The sequence below is a fragment of the Octodon degus genome, unplaced genomic scaffold (assembly GCF_000260255.1).
Source record: "Octodon degus isolate 3935 unplaced genomic scaffold, OctDeg1.0 scaffold00083, whole genome shotgun sequence".
In the NCBI taxonomy this organism is placed as follows: Eukaryota; Metazoa; Chordata; class Mammalia; order Rodentia; family Octodontidae; genus Octodon; species Octodon degus.
Genome location: NW_004524659.1, coordinates 8,820,447 through 8,834,540, shown reverse-complemented (window position 1 = coordinate 8,834,540; position 14,094 = coordinate 8,820,447). Strand labels below are relative to the sequence as shown.

At 47.1% G+C, this 14,094-nt stretch overlaps 1 protein-coding gene across 3 annotated transcripts in view; it reads right to left on the bottom strand.

The window, feature by feature from the left end:
* Window positions 1–14,094, bottom strand: part of Wdr62 (WD repeat domain 62) — a 51,410-nt gene that overhangs the window by 9,534 nt on the left and 27,782 nt on the right. For all 3 annotated transcript variants that reach the window (XM_023721621.1, XM_023721623.1, XM_023721622.1), the window contains exons 11-21: window positions 13,372–13,550; window positions 11,629–11,720; window positions 9,649–9,774; window positions 7,476–7,543; window positions 7,276–7,397; window positions 6,608–6,683; window positions 5,251–5,362; window positions 5,098–5,161; window positions 4,428–4,556; window positions 3,316–3,446; window positions 1,081–1,133 (exon numbers count right to left, since the gene is read on the bottom strand). In XM_023721621.1, the coding sequence (XP_023577389.1) occupies window positions 1,081–1,133; window positions 3,316–3,446; window positions 4,428–4,556; window positions 5,098–5,161; window positions 5,251–5,362; window positions 6,608–6,683; window positions 7,276–7,397; window positions 7,476–7,543; window positions 9,649–9,774; window positions 11,629–11,720; window positions 13,372–13,550 (1,152 nt within the window). The remainder of the gene's footprint in view (window positions 1–1,080; window positions 1,134–3,315; window positions 3,447–4,427; window positions 4,557–5,097; window positions 5,162–5,250; window positions 5,363–6,607; window positions 6,684–7,275; window positions 7,398–7,475; window positions 7,544–9,648; window positions 9,775–11,628; window positions 11,721–13,371; window positions 13,551–14,094) is intronic.

The window sequence follows — 14,094 nt, the reverse complement described above, 5'->3', positions numbered from 1 at the left end:
CTTGTTCTAAGTAGGTGCTTTAGACCACTGAGCCATCTCTCCAGCCCCTCAAACAATTTTAAACCCTCAGTTTTGTGTTAAGGAGCAGCAATGATGTTTAGGGTCTATACTTTGCTGCTGGCTTCTCACCCACTACTCCTAGCTTGTGCCCTGCCAAGGACAATGATCATTCTATGTACGTGTTAATGTGCTCTTGGGCCCCTTCTTTCTCTCCCATCCCAGTGACTAGCTCTACCTCTGAAATCCATCAAGAATCCAACCATTTCTTTCTCCTGGCCCATCTCCAATCTCGCCTGCCTCCTCCTTGACCTCTGCTCGCCCTAGCCTGATTCCCACCTACAGCTGCAGGACTGTCCACCCAAGTTGGACCCATCCATCCCTCAACTCCATGTCACTCAGTGCTATGGGGAAGTGGAGCAGGCCTACAGGGAGTGTGGAGGGGCCTCACCTCAGCCATATCCCCAGCCATCTGGCCTGTTTCCTCTCAGCCCTTCTCTCCCCTCTGGGACTATTGGTCATGCCACAAGAGGTATCTCTGCTTTGTGCACTTCCTGAACAAGGGAGGTACAATCCTGCCTCAGAGGAGGCACTTGCAGGCTGTTCTGCCTAAAACATTCTTCCCCTGCATCCTTGTGTCTCACTCTCATTGGCTGTGCTTAATTATATCTAATCTGAGCTACCTTTTTTGTTTACCCTAAACTGCTGGGGCTGAAACTTATCTTCCTCCCCAATGTTTTTCTTCCTTATTCACTCCCAACATTCCATACAACTTAGTCCTTTTTTTTTTTTTGGTGGAACCAGGGATTGAACTCAGGCCCTTGCTTAGTCCATTTATTTAAGGTGGATATTATTCCTCTTCCACACTAAGTGAACATGTAAAGGCTGAGTCTTTGTCTAACCCTCATTATTTATTTCCAGTGATCAGAAGAGAGCTGGGCACAGGCTTTTGTGACCCAAAGGTGGGATGAACTGAGACCAGAGGCAATGAACTACTCCAGAGAAAGGAAAGATGTGGAAAAGAGGGGGCCACGGGGAAGAGGAGAGGAGGGCCCCTCCCTTGTCAGCCCCTGGAAGACTCACCAGCCGCTTGGCCCAAAGAGGCAGCTTGCCATTGGTCAGCAGGCACTGAGGATCTGGAGAGATACATAGCATCCATGATCAGAGGACAACTCAAGAGACAAGTGGGTCACATGGACAAATGGCATTGTCTTAAAAGGCCACCCACGAATGACAGATGCTCACTCTCAGTCCCTGTCAGGGAAATGCCGTGTTAAACAATGAGATACAATTGTTTACTCACAAAAATAAGATTAAAAGGCTTTATACTACTAAATGTTGGTGATAAAAGTATGGGAGTGTGGAAGGCCTAACAGATGCTGGGTGGGGTTAACTCTTGGAGCTCTCTTTTAAAATAAGAAATACTCTAGCTGGCATAGTGGTTCATACCTCTAATCTCAGAACTCTGGGAGGCGAAGAGGCTGAGGCAGGAAGATCACAAGCCTGGGCAACTTAGTGAGATGTATCTCAGAAGGGTGGGGTATGGGGAACAACTCAAAGATATGGCTGAGTATGAAGACCCTGTGTTCAATCACACTAAAACACACACACACACACACACACACACACACACACACACACACACAATTCTAACCTAAACCCAATGAGCCACTCTCCAACCTCCATCCAGGGAAAAGCAGTAGCACCTTCACATGTGCCTAAGTAGGCCCAGGATCATGGCAGAGCCTCCTACACAATATGGTGTGGAATTAGGAAAAACCTAAAGGTCCTTCTGAAAGGGAAACATTAGATTTTACCACAGTACTAGTTGAAAGGGCAGCTTCTGCTTTGCAAGTACTGATGTATCAGTGGCTAAGATACTGTTTTTATGGCTGAGCATTAAGCCAGGAAGCATTAAGCTACATCTTCACTCCCTTTAAGATAGCCACAACGGGGCTAAAAGGGCCTGAGAAATCCCCAGTACCGCAAAAACAAAACAAAACAACACAATGGAGCTAAACTTGTATGTCTTTCTGTCAGGAGCCTTGAACCACTAGTATACATGCATGGTTGTCCCATTTGGTGCCTTTTTATTAATCAGTAAAAAGATCAATAAGTGACTAGATCTGTTGTACCACTAGTGGTACAAGCCACCTGGTGGGTTGGTCAAGCATGTGCCACCAGCTGTTCAAGCCAGAAGGAATAGGAATGTGTGAATTATTTTGAGACAAAGTCTCATTAAGTTGGGCTCAAATTTGTGATCCTCCTGCCTCAACCTCTTAGGTAGCTGGAACCACAGGCATATGCCACTGTGCTCACTTGGATAAGACACTTTAGAGAGGAAAAAGAAAACAGTATCTGCAGTATATCACAATTTATAGAAGGACTATGTGTTGGCTGTGGCCAACAAGAAACTCAACCACCATGAAGTGCCATGCATAGAGGCAGGTATTTATAGATTCTGGCCTCTCACAGAGTTGTTAAAGTACTCTCCCCACCTTTGCCTGAACAATAGAATCTCCTATCTTCAGGAAAAAACATGGTGCTTTTGGCTCACCACTTCATTTAACCCCTCACTTTCAGTCAGGTGATTTGAGAACAGCAGACTAAAGCATCTGCTCTCAGAACTGATCACATGATTCAGGACAGGCCCATCACAGGGATTGGCTCAAAAATGGAACTCAATTCACACTTTAGAATTTTTCCTGAACTGCTTTATTTATTTATTTATTTATTTTATTTTTTGGTGGAACCGGGGATTGAACTCAGGCCCTTGCACTTGTCAGGGAAGTGCTTATTCCACTGAGCCATCTCCCCGGCCTGAACTGCTCTTCTTTTTACTGAGTTTCATAAGCCTATAGCTGCTGGGGGCATCTTTTACCCTAATAAAGGGAGAATCTACCTGAAAGCACAACTAATATGAAGAAAAGCAGCATCAAGATAAGAGAAAAATATCCTACTATGACCTGAATAACTGGGTCCAGCCACTTGAAGACTACTTTAAATTTCAACTTTTTTTTTTTTTTTTTTTGTGGAACCAGGGATTGAACTCAGGCCCTTGCACTTGCCAGGGAAGCATTTATTCTAATGAGCTATCTCCTGAGCCTGACAACCTTTAATTTTCAGTTATAAGAAAATAAAAAAAATTATCTGTCCAGCCTATAGCAGTGAGAGTTTAGTTGCTATTACACTGAAGGAGTTTTGAGTGATATGATTATTGAGCTTCAATCTGTGCCAGGCCCTGAAAACAAAGCAGTGCACAAGGCTTAGTAATAATTCCCTATGTAGATGGAGTTCAAATAGGGTGCCTTTCCCAACCTGGATCCAAGCTCTCTTTGAATGGTGTCTTCAGCAGCTCTTCTGGTTCACACTCCTCCACCTCATCCTCTGACTGCTCTGCAGGGCTCAGGGAGTGAATCTCGCTGGAGATGGATGCATACATGTCTTGCCTAAAGCCAGGAAGGGATGGAGAGAAGTACAGGGAGACAAGGTGAGGGGTGGACCTGCTGGAGCCAGGCCCCATGCCAAGTTCCACAGGAACGTATTCTCAGCTTCCAGTCAAGAGGATGCTTTGAAGCCTCTCATCTGACATAGCCCTCTGCTAAGAGCCTACCACTCTAGCAATGGAGATTTGCCAAAGGCTGGGCTTGATGAGAAAAGAGAATCCCCAAGGCACAGCTATGGGACCAGGTTCCCTGAGAGAGCAGAGATTTTTGTTCTTACAGTGTGCTCAACAAGGCAGATCCCAATGTCAAGATCTAGCTCATAGCCCCATGGAGGGGATGAGCCTAAGAACCAGCTGCCAGAGGGTGCTGCCACTCCCCTACTGCATGTCTATGGTACTTCCAACACTGCCCCAGGGCAGGTGGCCCATGTCAGTGCCTGGTCACCACAGAGCCCTAGAAGCCTGCATGAAGACATGGTAAAAGCTTCCAGGAGGCAAGCACAGACACGCACAGACCCAGAGGCAGCAGAGAACAAAACTCAAAATCCTTCCATTCAAAATGAGTACCCTCAAGCCAACACCACCAATAAAAAACCTGAATTTGAATATGGTCCATATAAAGTTCATTTGTAGCATGAAGGCCTTAAAGTATAATTAGATGTAAAATAAGGAATAACTTTCTCTTAGAGAATAAGAGGACACTTAGTTCCACTGGACCTTCCCCTCCAGTACCCTCCCTGGCCACACAAGCCTCCTTATTGCTCACTCAGTCAGGGCCTTCCCTGGCACCCCCAAGCCCCCAGAGCTTTCTTATCACAGTGCTCAGAGGTCACCAAGCATGCTGCCCCTGTGCTGTGAAGCTGTTCTCTGTGCCACTAAGGCTTTGCTTCAAAGTCCATTTCCCCCACCAGGCTGTCCTGGTCCTGGTCATATGCCTGGCATCAATTCTCATGAGGACCCTGCAGGACAGATGGGCCACTAGGACCTGGAGTGGCTGTCCCACTTCTTGTCCTTAGGCCGCTGCTGCCGGTACTGTTCCTGGTGATCAATCTCTAGCAAATGTTGCTTCATGCAGGTGGTGATCTCAGGGCCCAGGTGCCAGATGAACACGCAGCTGTAGAGGCCAAGGAGAGATGGTGAGGAGGCTTAGCAAGGGATGCACCGCCACATCTGACCCCAAAGCCACCTGGACCTCTTCCTGGATTTCTCCATTTCCTGGGCACCCCATCACCTCAGTGCAAGGATGGGGATGTTATCATGTTTACCTCAGCCCTGGGCCTATGGCATTCCATAAAACTAGGCTCTGCTCTGGGGGGTTAGGGCAGGAATATGGTAAATCAAAGGGAGCTAAGGAAGCAACTTCCTCAGCCACCAATCATAGGCTCTATGTGACATCTCATTCAATTCTCACAGCTTTCAAGGTAGGCAGTCTCATTTCTCCTTTATAGAGTAAAAAAAAAAAAGGCTCAGGGTTGCAAAACAATTAATGAGAGCTGGGATGACACTGCACAGCAGGACCAGGCTGGAAATCTCTGCAGTGCACTCTGTGTGGGCAGGCTGTGATCACACTGCTGCTGGTCCCTGAGCCTCACTCTCCTGTGATACATAGCCCACCCATTCCTGGAGGATGGCCCAGCAAGTGGCAGTCTCCAGACCTGTCTCCAGACACTGTGATCAAGTGACGACAGTCATAGGTGAACTTCATGCTGGTGACGATTTCTACGAGCAAAGCAGAGAAGCTGCTTTGGCCTCTTAGGCAGAGGTTGTGGGCAGATGGAAAGGTGGTCCAAGCAGTGAGGCTCCCTCACCTGAGTGGCCGAACATCTTGGCAATGCACTCGCCTGAGTAAAAGTCAATCACTGAGATGCTTTTGTCAGAGCAGCTTGTGGCCAGGAAGGTGCCTGAGGGGTCCACATGAACCTGCCAGGAAGAGGACCCACTTGTCACTTTGCTTCATTGATCTGTGCAGCCTGGACCAAATATCTCACCCTCACTAACTGATGACCCATGCTGGGCTGGATGCTTGGTGCAGGAAATCATACAGGCAGGAAGATGCTACAAGTTTAAGGCCAGCCTAAGTTACACAGTGAGTTCAAGGCTAGCGTGAACTATATAGCAAGACCCCATCTAAAATTCCAAAAGCTAAACCAAAAACCAAATACACAGCCTGGCAGGAGGAATTCCTTCTCTTTGGGTGAAAATATTAATAATGACCACACAGTGACACTAGTGGCCAGTCCTTGTGCTAAGCAATGCACATGAAAGCACTTAATTAATCCACACAGTAACCAAAGACAGAAGCCATTTTGCTTTTGTTTCTTTCCTTTTTTGTAGTACCGGGGATCGAACCTAGGGTCTCTGTACTGAGCCACATTCCTAGTCTTTTTAATTATTTTCCTTTTGAAACAGGGTCTTGTTTACTTGCCTTGGCTGAGCTTGGACTTGTGACCATCCTACCTCAGGTTGTGTGCCTGTAATCCTGTCCTTGCAACACCACCAGGCTTAGAGGCTGTTATTATTTGCATTTTACAAATGGTAAAACAGGTCAAGAGATGGGGCCAGGGCCAGCTTGATAGCTAAGCATACTAAAGCACCGGCGTAGGCAGGTGCAGCGACCAGGGTTTGATATGCTGCATGCTGGGCTAGTCCTGCCCCTGGGATGTTGTGCTAAGACAACAACTTAGATGGCATGGTCCCAGTGCTTGGGAGACTGAAAACAGGAGGATCACTACAAGTATGATTTGTGTAGTGAGACTCTGTACTAAAATACATTCAAAAAATTAAAAAGAGATGGTGCCTATCCAAGGTCACATAGCCAGCTTAAGGCAGATGGTGCAACTTAACTCAGAGCAACTCTTCTAGGCTCAAGGCTCTGCAAAGCACCCACAAGCCAGGGGAGGAGTCTTCATCTCTCTGCTTCCCAGCATACTCTGTTGCCACGCAAATTGAGCCCCACTCAAGCACCCCCACTTGGGGAAGGGCTCCATAAACATGAAACACTCCCCATACCAAAGCATCCTTGGATAATCAGGCCTCAGTGGGTGCTGGCCAGCATATGACATTTGTTCAAGCACCAAGGACCCAGGTCTCAGGCGGTCCACTGAGGCAGCAGACAGGGTATATGGTACCTTCCTGAGTCTCTCCCCAGGGGCACCCACACTTCACCTTCAGCAAGGAGCCTTCATCACCCTGGGAGCCCTTGTAGCACTTCTTCTGCTTTCCATTCACCGTGTTGTAGACCCTGAGGGGACACAATATGGGGGTATAAAGGGCCCTGCCCAGGCCCCTTCCCCTGCTGTCCTCTCCACTGGAAACTGCTGCTATCTCTTGTGACCTTCTGATATCTGGAGTAAAACCCACCTCAAGCTGAAGTCATGGAGGCTATCTATTGGGAGTTAGTATCTATTCCCCTCTACCCAGCAAGCTCAGGGCCACCCTATTTGAATGAGCCATGAAGAAGATGACAAGCTTCCTGTTTGATTGGGTCAGTGTCCCTATCCCATTTCTGACCTCTCTGCTCTGTCACTGTCTGGGGGCTATGCCCCTTCCCTCCAGACTGTGAGCTCCATGGAGAGCCTGGGCTGCTGTGGCCACTGCCATGACCCTAGTACTGTCCAGACCAGACAGCGGGTCAGAAAACGTGGGGGTGAATGAGTGAGCTTCTAAGCTTTCAACACTTCTCAGTCACTCCACAAAGGCCCCTGGGAGAGCAAGGAGGAGGCTTTCTGTGTGCCTGGTGGCTAAGCCTGGAAGAACCCAGCTTCTAAGAGACAGCTTCTGGGTTTCTCAGCCCTCAGCCTCTCAGGAACCACATGAGCAGGGCAGCTCCTCACCTCACGTTTCGGTCCTGGCAGGCTACGGCAACATACTTCTGTGTGATGTCAATGTCCATGTCATACAGGGTGGTTTTTTCTGCCACATGGTGTGTACGGACAAAGTGGAGTCCATCTGAGGTCTGGCAGGACAGGCAAGACCTTCAGAGGACACCCCTCACAAGTTCCAGACTCCAGCTCCTGAGGCCACCCTACCCTACCTGTTGGGCACTGCGGAAGTAAATGCTCTTGTCAGCCCCACAGCTGATCATCTGGATGTCTCTGTTGCCTAGGGGAGGAAGGGGCAGAGGGTGAGGTAGGGCTGGGTCACACAGATGGGAGTCCTAAGCAACTCCACTGCAAAGGTATCAACCACCTCTGAGAGGATCAGAGACTGCCTGGAGGTGAGCTAGGTATAGGCTTTGCAGGGTGAGGGCACATAGGGAAACAAAGACCAGGGATACCACCTCCAATGTAGGAGCTAGAATAGAAGGGTAATTTGAGCAGCAGAGTGAGATTACAGCAGAGATAAGTGAAGATAGGCAGGAGGTGCATGCAACCAAGAACAAGTGAGGCATCCACATGAATTTTAGGATAGGCCCTGTATACGTGCCTGATCTCACACTCATGAACACAGGGACTCAGCGATACACAGCCCTTGTCTCAAGGTGCACAGAAGGCCAAGGACAGGGTCACAATTGAACACAGGCATTCTCTGGTGCCAGGATCACAGCTGCTGCATGCTATGCTCTGAACCTGGGCTGCCCCTCACAGCCTCAGCTTCCTGTCTGTACAATGGGCCTGTCTGTACAAAAAGTCTGTACACAGCCCTTCCCTACTGAAGAGTTGCACATAGCCCTTGGAGCAGGACTTCCATGTGACAAGCACTGCGAATGGTCTCACTTTGATTAGTCTCCTGTCTTTTTAGGGTAAGAGCTGAAATAAACAGGAAACAGGAAACACTTAGTCTTGGTACAAGAGATGCTGCTTGTTCATGACGGGACATTTGAGAGTTAGGACCTGACAACATAAGAACTAGATGTAACTTGACAGAAGTCAGCAGAGAAAAAGCCCTGTGGGAAGAGGCGTGTAACCTCAGAGGGACCCAGAAAGGACCTGCAAGCTCTTGGTCATGCCCTTCTTTTAAATGTGGTGGTGCTGAATGTCAGCATTTACCCATGTTCAGACCATGAGCAATGAGAGCAGCCTCTGGCCATACACAGTGATGTACCCCCATCCCACTTCAGTTACCAACTATGACTTTGATGTGCATGGTCACAGTAACAGACTGTAAATCACAGATACTATGTTTGCTGTGGGTATATATTGGGTATATATTTCATAGATGATGGTTACAATACTTAATTTTTCCTTGGTGAGGTAGCTTCCACTGGGTTCTGACTGGCTATGCAGGATACTCTGGCTTAGGAACTCTGTCTTCTCAGGCTGTCTGGCATCTTTAGAAAAGGACCCTTTTACCAGTGGGTTGTAAAGACTGTCTCCTGGCTATATCCTTGGGCAGTCACTTCCTCTCAGGATCTAGACCATTCACTAGAAGTAAGTCCCCAGCTGGTCAAGCTGTTTCACTTACACACACTTATTTTAACTCCTTATGTTCCATGGAACATAGATGGGATGTTTTGAGTTTTTGGCAGACCAAAGGCCTTTGTGAGATCTTCATACAATCCTATGAAGCACTGTATCCCTAGCTAGTTCCCTATCCCCTCAGATAGGCAAGGAAGAAAGTGGGGAGACCACGAATCATCAATATATGCTCTTCCACAAAACTATCCGTAAACAATTTTCTGTTGCGCTCAGTAATCTCTCCAGGATTTTTTATTTTTTTTTTTTGTTTCAAGACAGGGCCTTGCTGAGTTGTCCAAGTGGGATTCAAACTTGTGAACCTCCTGCCTCAGCCTCCCAAGTTCTGGAACAGCATTGCACCATGTTGCTTGGCTAATTCAGGGTTTTATTGAGAGACCAGAATGGAAAATATTTTGTGCATTTTAAATCATTTGCTTTTTTTGAGACAGTGTAGTGGTCTCACTATGTTGCCCAGGTTGGCTTCAAACTACTGAGCTCAAGAAACCCTCTTGTCTCAGCTTCCAGAACAGTGGGGACTATAGGCACATACCACTACACATAGTATGAACAAAATCTATGGGCATTAATTTTCCCTCATACACACACACACACACACACACACACACACACACACACACACAAGCAAGGGCCCGAGTTCAATCCCCAGTTCCGCAGAAACAAAACAAACAAAACACCTAAAAAATTTGTCTTTGTTATATAGCTAGCCTAAATCTGCAGCTTTCTTCTCCTTTACTAGTAAGCTACAGGCAGAATCCTAAAGGCACAGAAAGCTGGATGGAAAAGGCTCACCGGCAAATTTGATAGCTGTGATGGAGGACGAATGGTCATCCAGTGTCTGCTCCAGGTGGTAGTTCTTCTCCACATTCAGCACATGGATTAGTCGGTCCCGGCTGGCTGAGGCCAGCAAAGTCAACCCTGCGTATAGAAAGAATGGACTTGGGTTCTTGAACCTTGACTGGATGGCCCAGTCTTCCAGAGGGCTGTGTGGCTGAGCTCGTTAGTCCTTGGAGAAAAGGTGTTGTGCTCTAGAGCTATAGCTAACTTTCCCCCAACTCAGGAAGGGTCATACCCTCAGTGCTGGGTGGTCTTTACTCAGAGCTTCCACCTACTCACCAGGGACCCAGGGAAGATATACATATGGATGTTCCCCCACAAGTGTCTATAGTAGATCTAGTAGATGCTTGGGCAGAGTACAGTTCTGTGGCATGCTGTGTGAAACCCTGGCCACCCTCTCAGCCTCACTTAAAATCCTGTTCCCACTCTTTAAATTCTGTCCACTCAGGCCTCATCTAGGCCCTAATGACTGCTATTCCTGCCACCATGCCTTCTTACTATGCCCAAGGTCCCCACAGTGCCTGCTCTGGTCACCTGCTGTGGCTGAGGGCTAGCAATACAACCTGAGGTGGTGGGAAATTCAGGAAAGGTGTAAGAGTTCTGTTAGATGAAAGAAAATTTGGGAGGCAGAGGGTATAGGAATGGGACAGTAAAAAAGGCATTGAGAAAAATGATTTAACATGTCAAGATGTAATTACCTACATTGGATTCCGGTCAAAGGTGTACCATCTGAACCAAATCTTGTGGAAAACAAACCAAATTGAGGGAAATTCTACAAAATGACTAGTTTGTACTCTGTAGAAAGCCTAACTCAAAAATGCCCATTAGGATTGTGGAAATGTCCCAGAATAATATCCAGAAAAGAGCCATGACAACTACAGGTATAAACCTAGATTAGGTAAATAAAAGTACCATAAAGGACAGTATCAAGACAATAAGCAACATTTGAGTAAGGACCACTAGACAGATGCCAGCACAGCACTGCAGGGAAACCCTAGACTGACAAACGCAGTCTAGTCCTGTGAATGATGTCCTCCTTCATAAGAAATGCTCTGCTGAATGTCCATTTTGTATCTGTGTATTCAAAGAGGTTAGGATAGATATATAGTTGCATTCTCTTAATGAATAGAATGATTTATTCTAATGGTATTTGTAAATAGGATCACAAGTCCACTTCTTGCACAGCAATTAACCACTAAGAAGAATATATGCAGTGTATTATTTGTTGAAACTGTACTTTCGATTTGATTTTTTTTTAATTATTTATTTATTTGTTTATTTATTTTTGTGTGTGGCCAGCTCAGCCCACCAGGGGGCGGGGCTGGCTGGCATGTGGTGCTGGGGGATTGAACCGCGGTCCCTGATGCTTTTTGGCTTAGCTTGTTCTAAGTAGGTGCTTTAGACCACTGAGCCATCTCACCAGCCCTCCGATTTGATTTGAAACTGTCTCATTGCTGTTTATCAATAAAACTTTGAAAAAAAAAAAAAAAGAAAAGAAATGCTCTGCGAAGCATGTGAGTGGCTTTTGTATGGGAACATGTACACCCAGAGAGGTAGGCGGGAAGCAGAGTCACACACAGTCACAGAGCTAATTGGCTTTCAAAGGAAAAGCAAGAGGGAGCTGGGTGAAGGGCACGCATAGGATCCTTACCATGTTCTTGCAACTTTTCTCCAGGCTTCAAACTTTTCCAAAATTAATGTCTTATAGACAGTCACCTTTTTCCAGCAGAGGATGAGCTCATCCAGACATTTACTCACTTCATTAGCTTGGGAACAGCTCAGGGTGCTGGGCCCAGCAGAAGCAAGCTGAGCTGAGCCCTGCCTGCAGAGCACCTTCATTCTAGGGTTTAGCAACAGGGTCCCTTACTAAACACAGGACCCTGATCTGTCATCCACAGTCCCACTAGATCCAAATCACCCTTTTCTGTGGCTTACCAGTCTCAGGCTTGGAGTACTCCAGGCAGAGCACCTCAGCATCATGGGCATCCACCTTGACCAGCTCATCCATGAAGTGCAGTTCATGGATCCTGCGAGAGACATAGTGCCCACTGTACCCTGCCCAGTCCTCACATCCAGCGCCAAGCTCTGCCATGAGAGGTCAGGACACCTAGGAAAGCAATACTGAACTCCCTATGGTGCCAACAAGTCCAGAGATACTCAGCCACACCTTCTCATGAAGAAGTCTACCATTGAAAGGGAACAGCAGGGATCCAGGGAGACCTCTGCAGGCACCAGACCCTTGTCAGTCATGGAATCAAGGACAGATCCCTGGGGGAAGACTTATTTGTGCAGAGCAATATACAGGTGGTCTCTGAAGGGAAAAGGGCCTGAGGTCTGAGGTCGTAGTCAAAGATTGGACTCTCATTCCTTCATTTTCCCATCTCCATTAAAGAGTCTCAAAAATCTACTTTTTTCATCCACTTCAAATGAAGTCAGTCAACAGGTCAGCCTAGCTTTTTCACTATCTACTTGTGTGACTTTAGCCAGCTGCTTAACTTTTCTGGTCTCTGTTAAGGCATCTAAAAGTAGAGCTAAAACTGCAGTTACACAGAAGGGATTAAATTCACATGGTGATCAATTCAGCACCCACAAGGGGAAGAATCTAGACCATGTTAGTTCTTATTTCTGTTTGCCATTCCTAGCAAGGCCCTGTCAAGGAAGCAATCTAGTCCTATATTACTCCGTCTCATCCAATGATGGATATAACAATAGTTGTGAGCATTTAAAAATGAGAATTTTAGTAATCCCAGTTTTTGGGGGGCTGCAAACAGGTGGATCACTATGACTCCAATCTAGTAGTGAGATCCTGAACACCCTACCCTGTAGACCCTCCCCCCCCCAAAAAAAAATTAGAATTTTAGCCAAGGGTGGTAGTGCATGCCTGTAATCCTAGCACTTGGGGGGCTGACGCAGCATTGTAGTGAGTTCAAGGCCAATCTGTACTTCATAATGAGACCCTGTCTCAAAAAGAGAAAATAAATCAGAATTTTACAGAAGAATCTACATTTTCTACTTATTGTAGACAAGGGACAACTTGGAACCTGATCTCTGATGCCCTAGGATGGCTGGTCCCTAATAGGGCAGGTGCTTTCTAGTCGTCCCTAACTTGTCTCATTTCCTGATAACTAAGACTGAGATAGTCAGAGGTGTCATGCATTATCTTAAACATGGTCTATGACAAGGGTCATTCTCTGCCAAGTACCTATCATACTGAAAAGCCTTGGCAAGGTGGGCGAGCAAATCCTCAAACGTCCTACCCTCTTAGACCCTCTCTCAGGGTCTCCAGGACCCCTTGTAGCTGGCACTGACATTTTAGCTTTGGTGCCAGTTTGTCTGCCCAGTAGACAAATTCTGCATGACCTAATTTCTGAGGTCCCGCTAGTTACTCAGATCTCAGCCCCTCTGGAAGTCCCTCTCACGTAAGTTTCCAGAGATGATTGGTTACTGGATTGATACTCACAACTCCGCATGCCCAGTGGGCAGCTGGAGGCGCCAAGACCGGTTCCCTTCCCTTTGGAGCCAGGAAGTGTACATTTTTTTTTTTTTTTTTGCACTAGGGTTGTAGCCCACACTTGGCTCTGAACTTGGAACTCCCCAAGCCTCCTGAGTGCTGGCATTACTGGCATGCACCACCACGCCTGTAAGAGACATCCACGAGCAAGGCCAAGGCTCACTTGCCTCACATTTCCACTTCGGTCGCCTGAGGCCAAGTGCTGGCCATCAGGACTGACTTGCATGACTCTCACCCCCGCTTTCACATCCGTGGGGGTCCCATTTTCACCGCCCCGGTCTGGGAAATGGGATGTGTCCTGCAGGTGCTGGATGTCATTCTCCACATATACTATCTTTAGCAGGGTCTGCAAGAAGAAGTGGGCTAAGGTCAGCACTGAGGAATTCTGGGTCTCCCTGTAGCCGGTCATACCTTTTTTTCCCTCATCCCTTCATTAGCAATACAATTCCAGATTTAAGCTGGGAGCCTCAAAACCTGTGTCTTCCAGTGTCCCCTGTAGCTAGACAAAGCTACATGAATAAGCTCTAGGCACTGAGATGTACAGTGAGAACCCTTCTGCCACCTTTCCTCAAATCTTGCTACTTGGAACCCAGATACGACAAGCGGGGCTCCAGTAACCACTATGGATCATGATGAGAGCTATTCCCTCAAATGACAGCCTGGAGACAGAAGTCCTTTGAGTCTACAAGGGCTTTCTATAGCTTTCTAAATTGCCTCCACCAGGGGCTGGAGAGATGGCTCAGTGGTCTAAAGCACCTACTTGGAACAAGCTTGGCAAAGCACAGAGACCACAGTTTGATCCCCCAGTACCACATGCCAGCCAGCCCCGCCCCCTGGTGGGCTGAGCTGGCCACACACACACAATAAATAAATGTAAAAAATAAATAAAT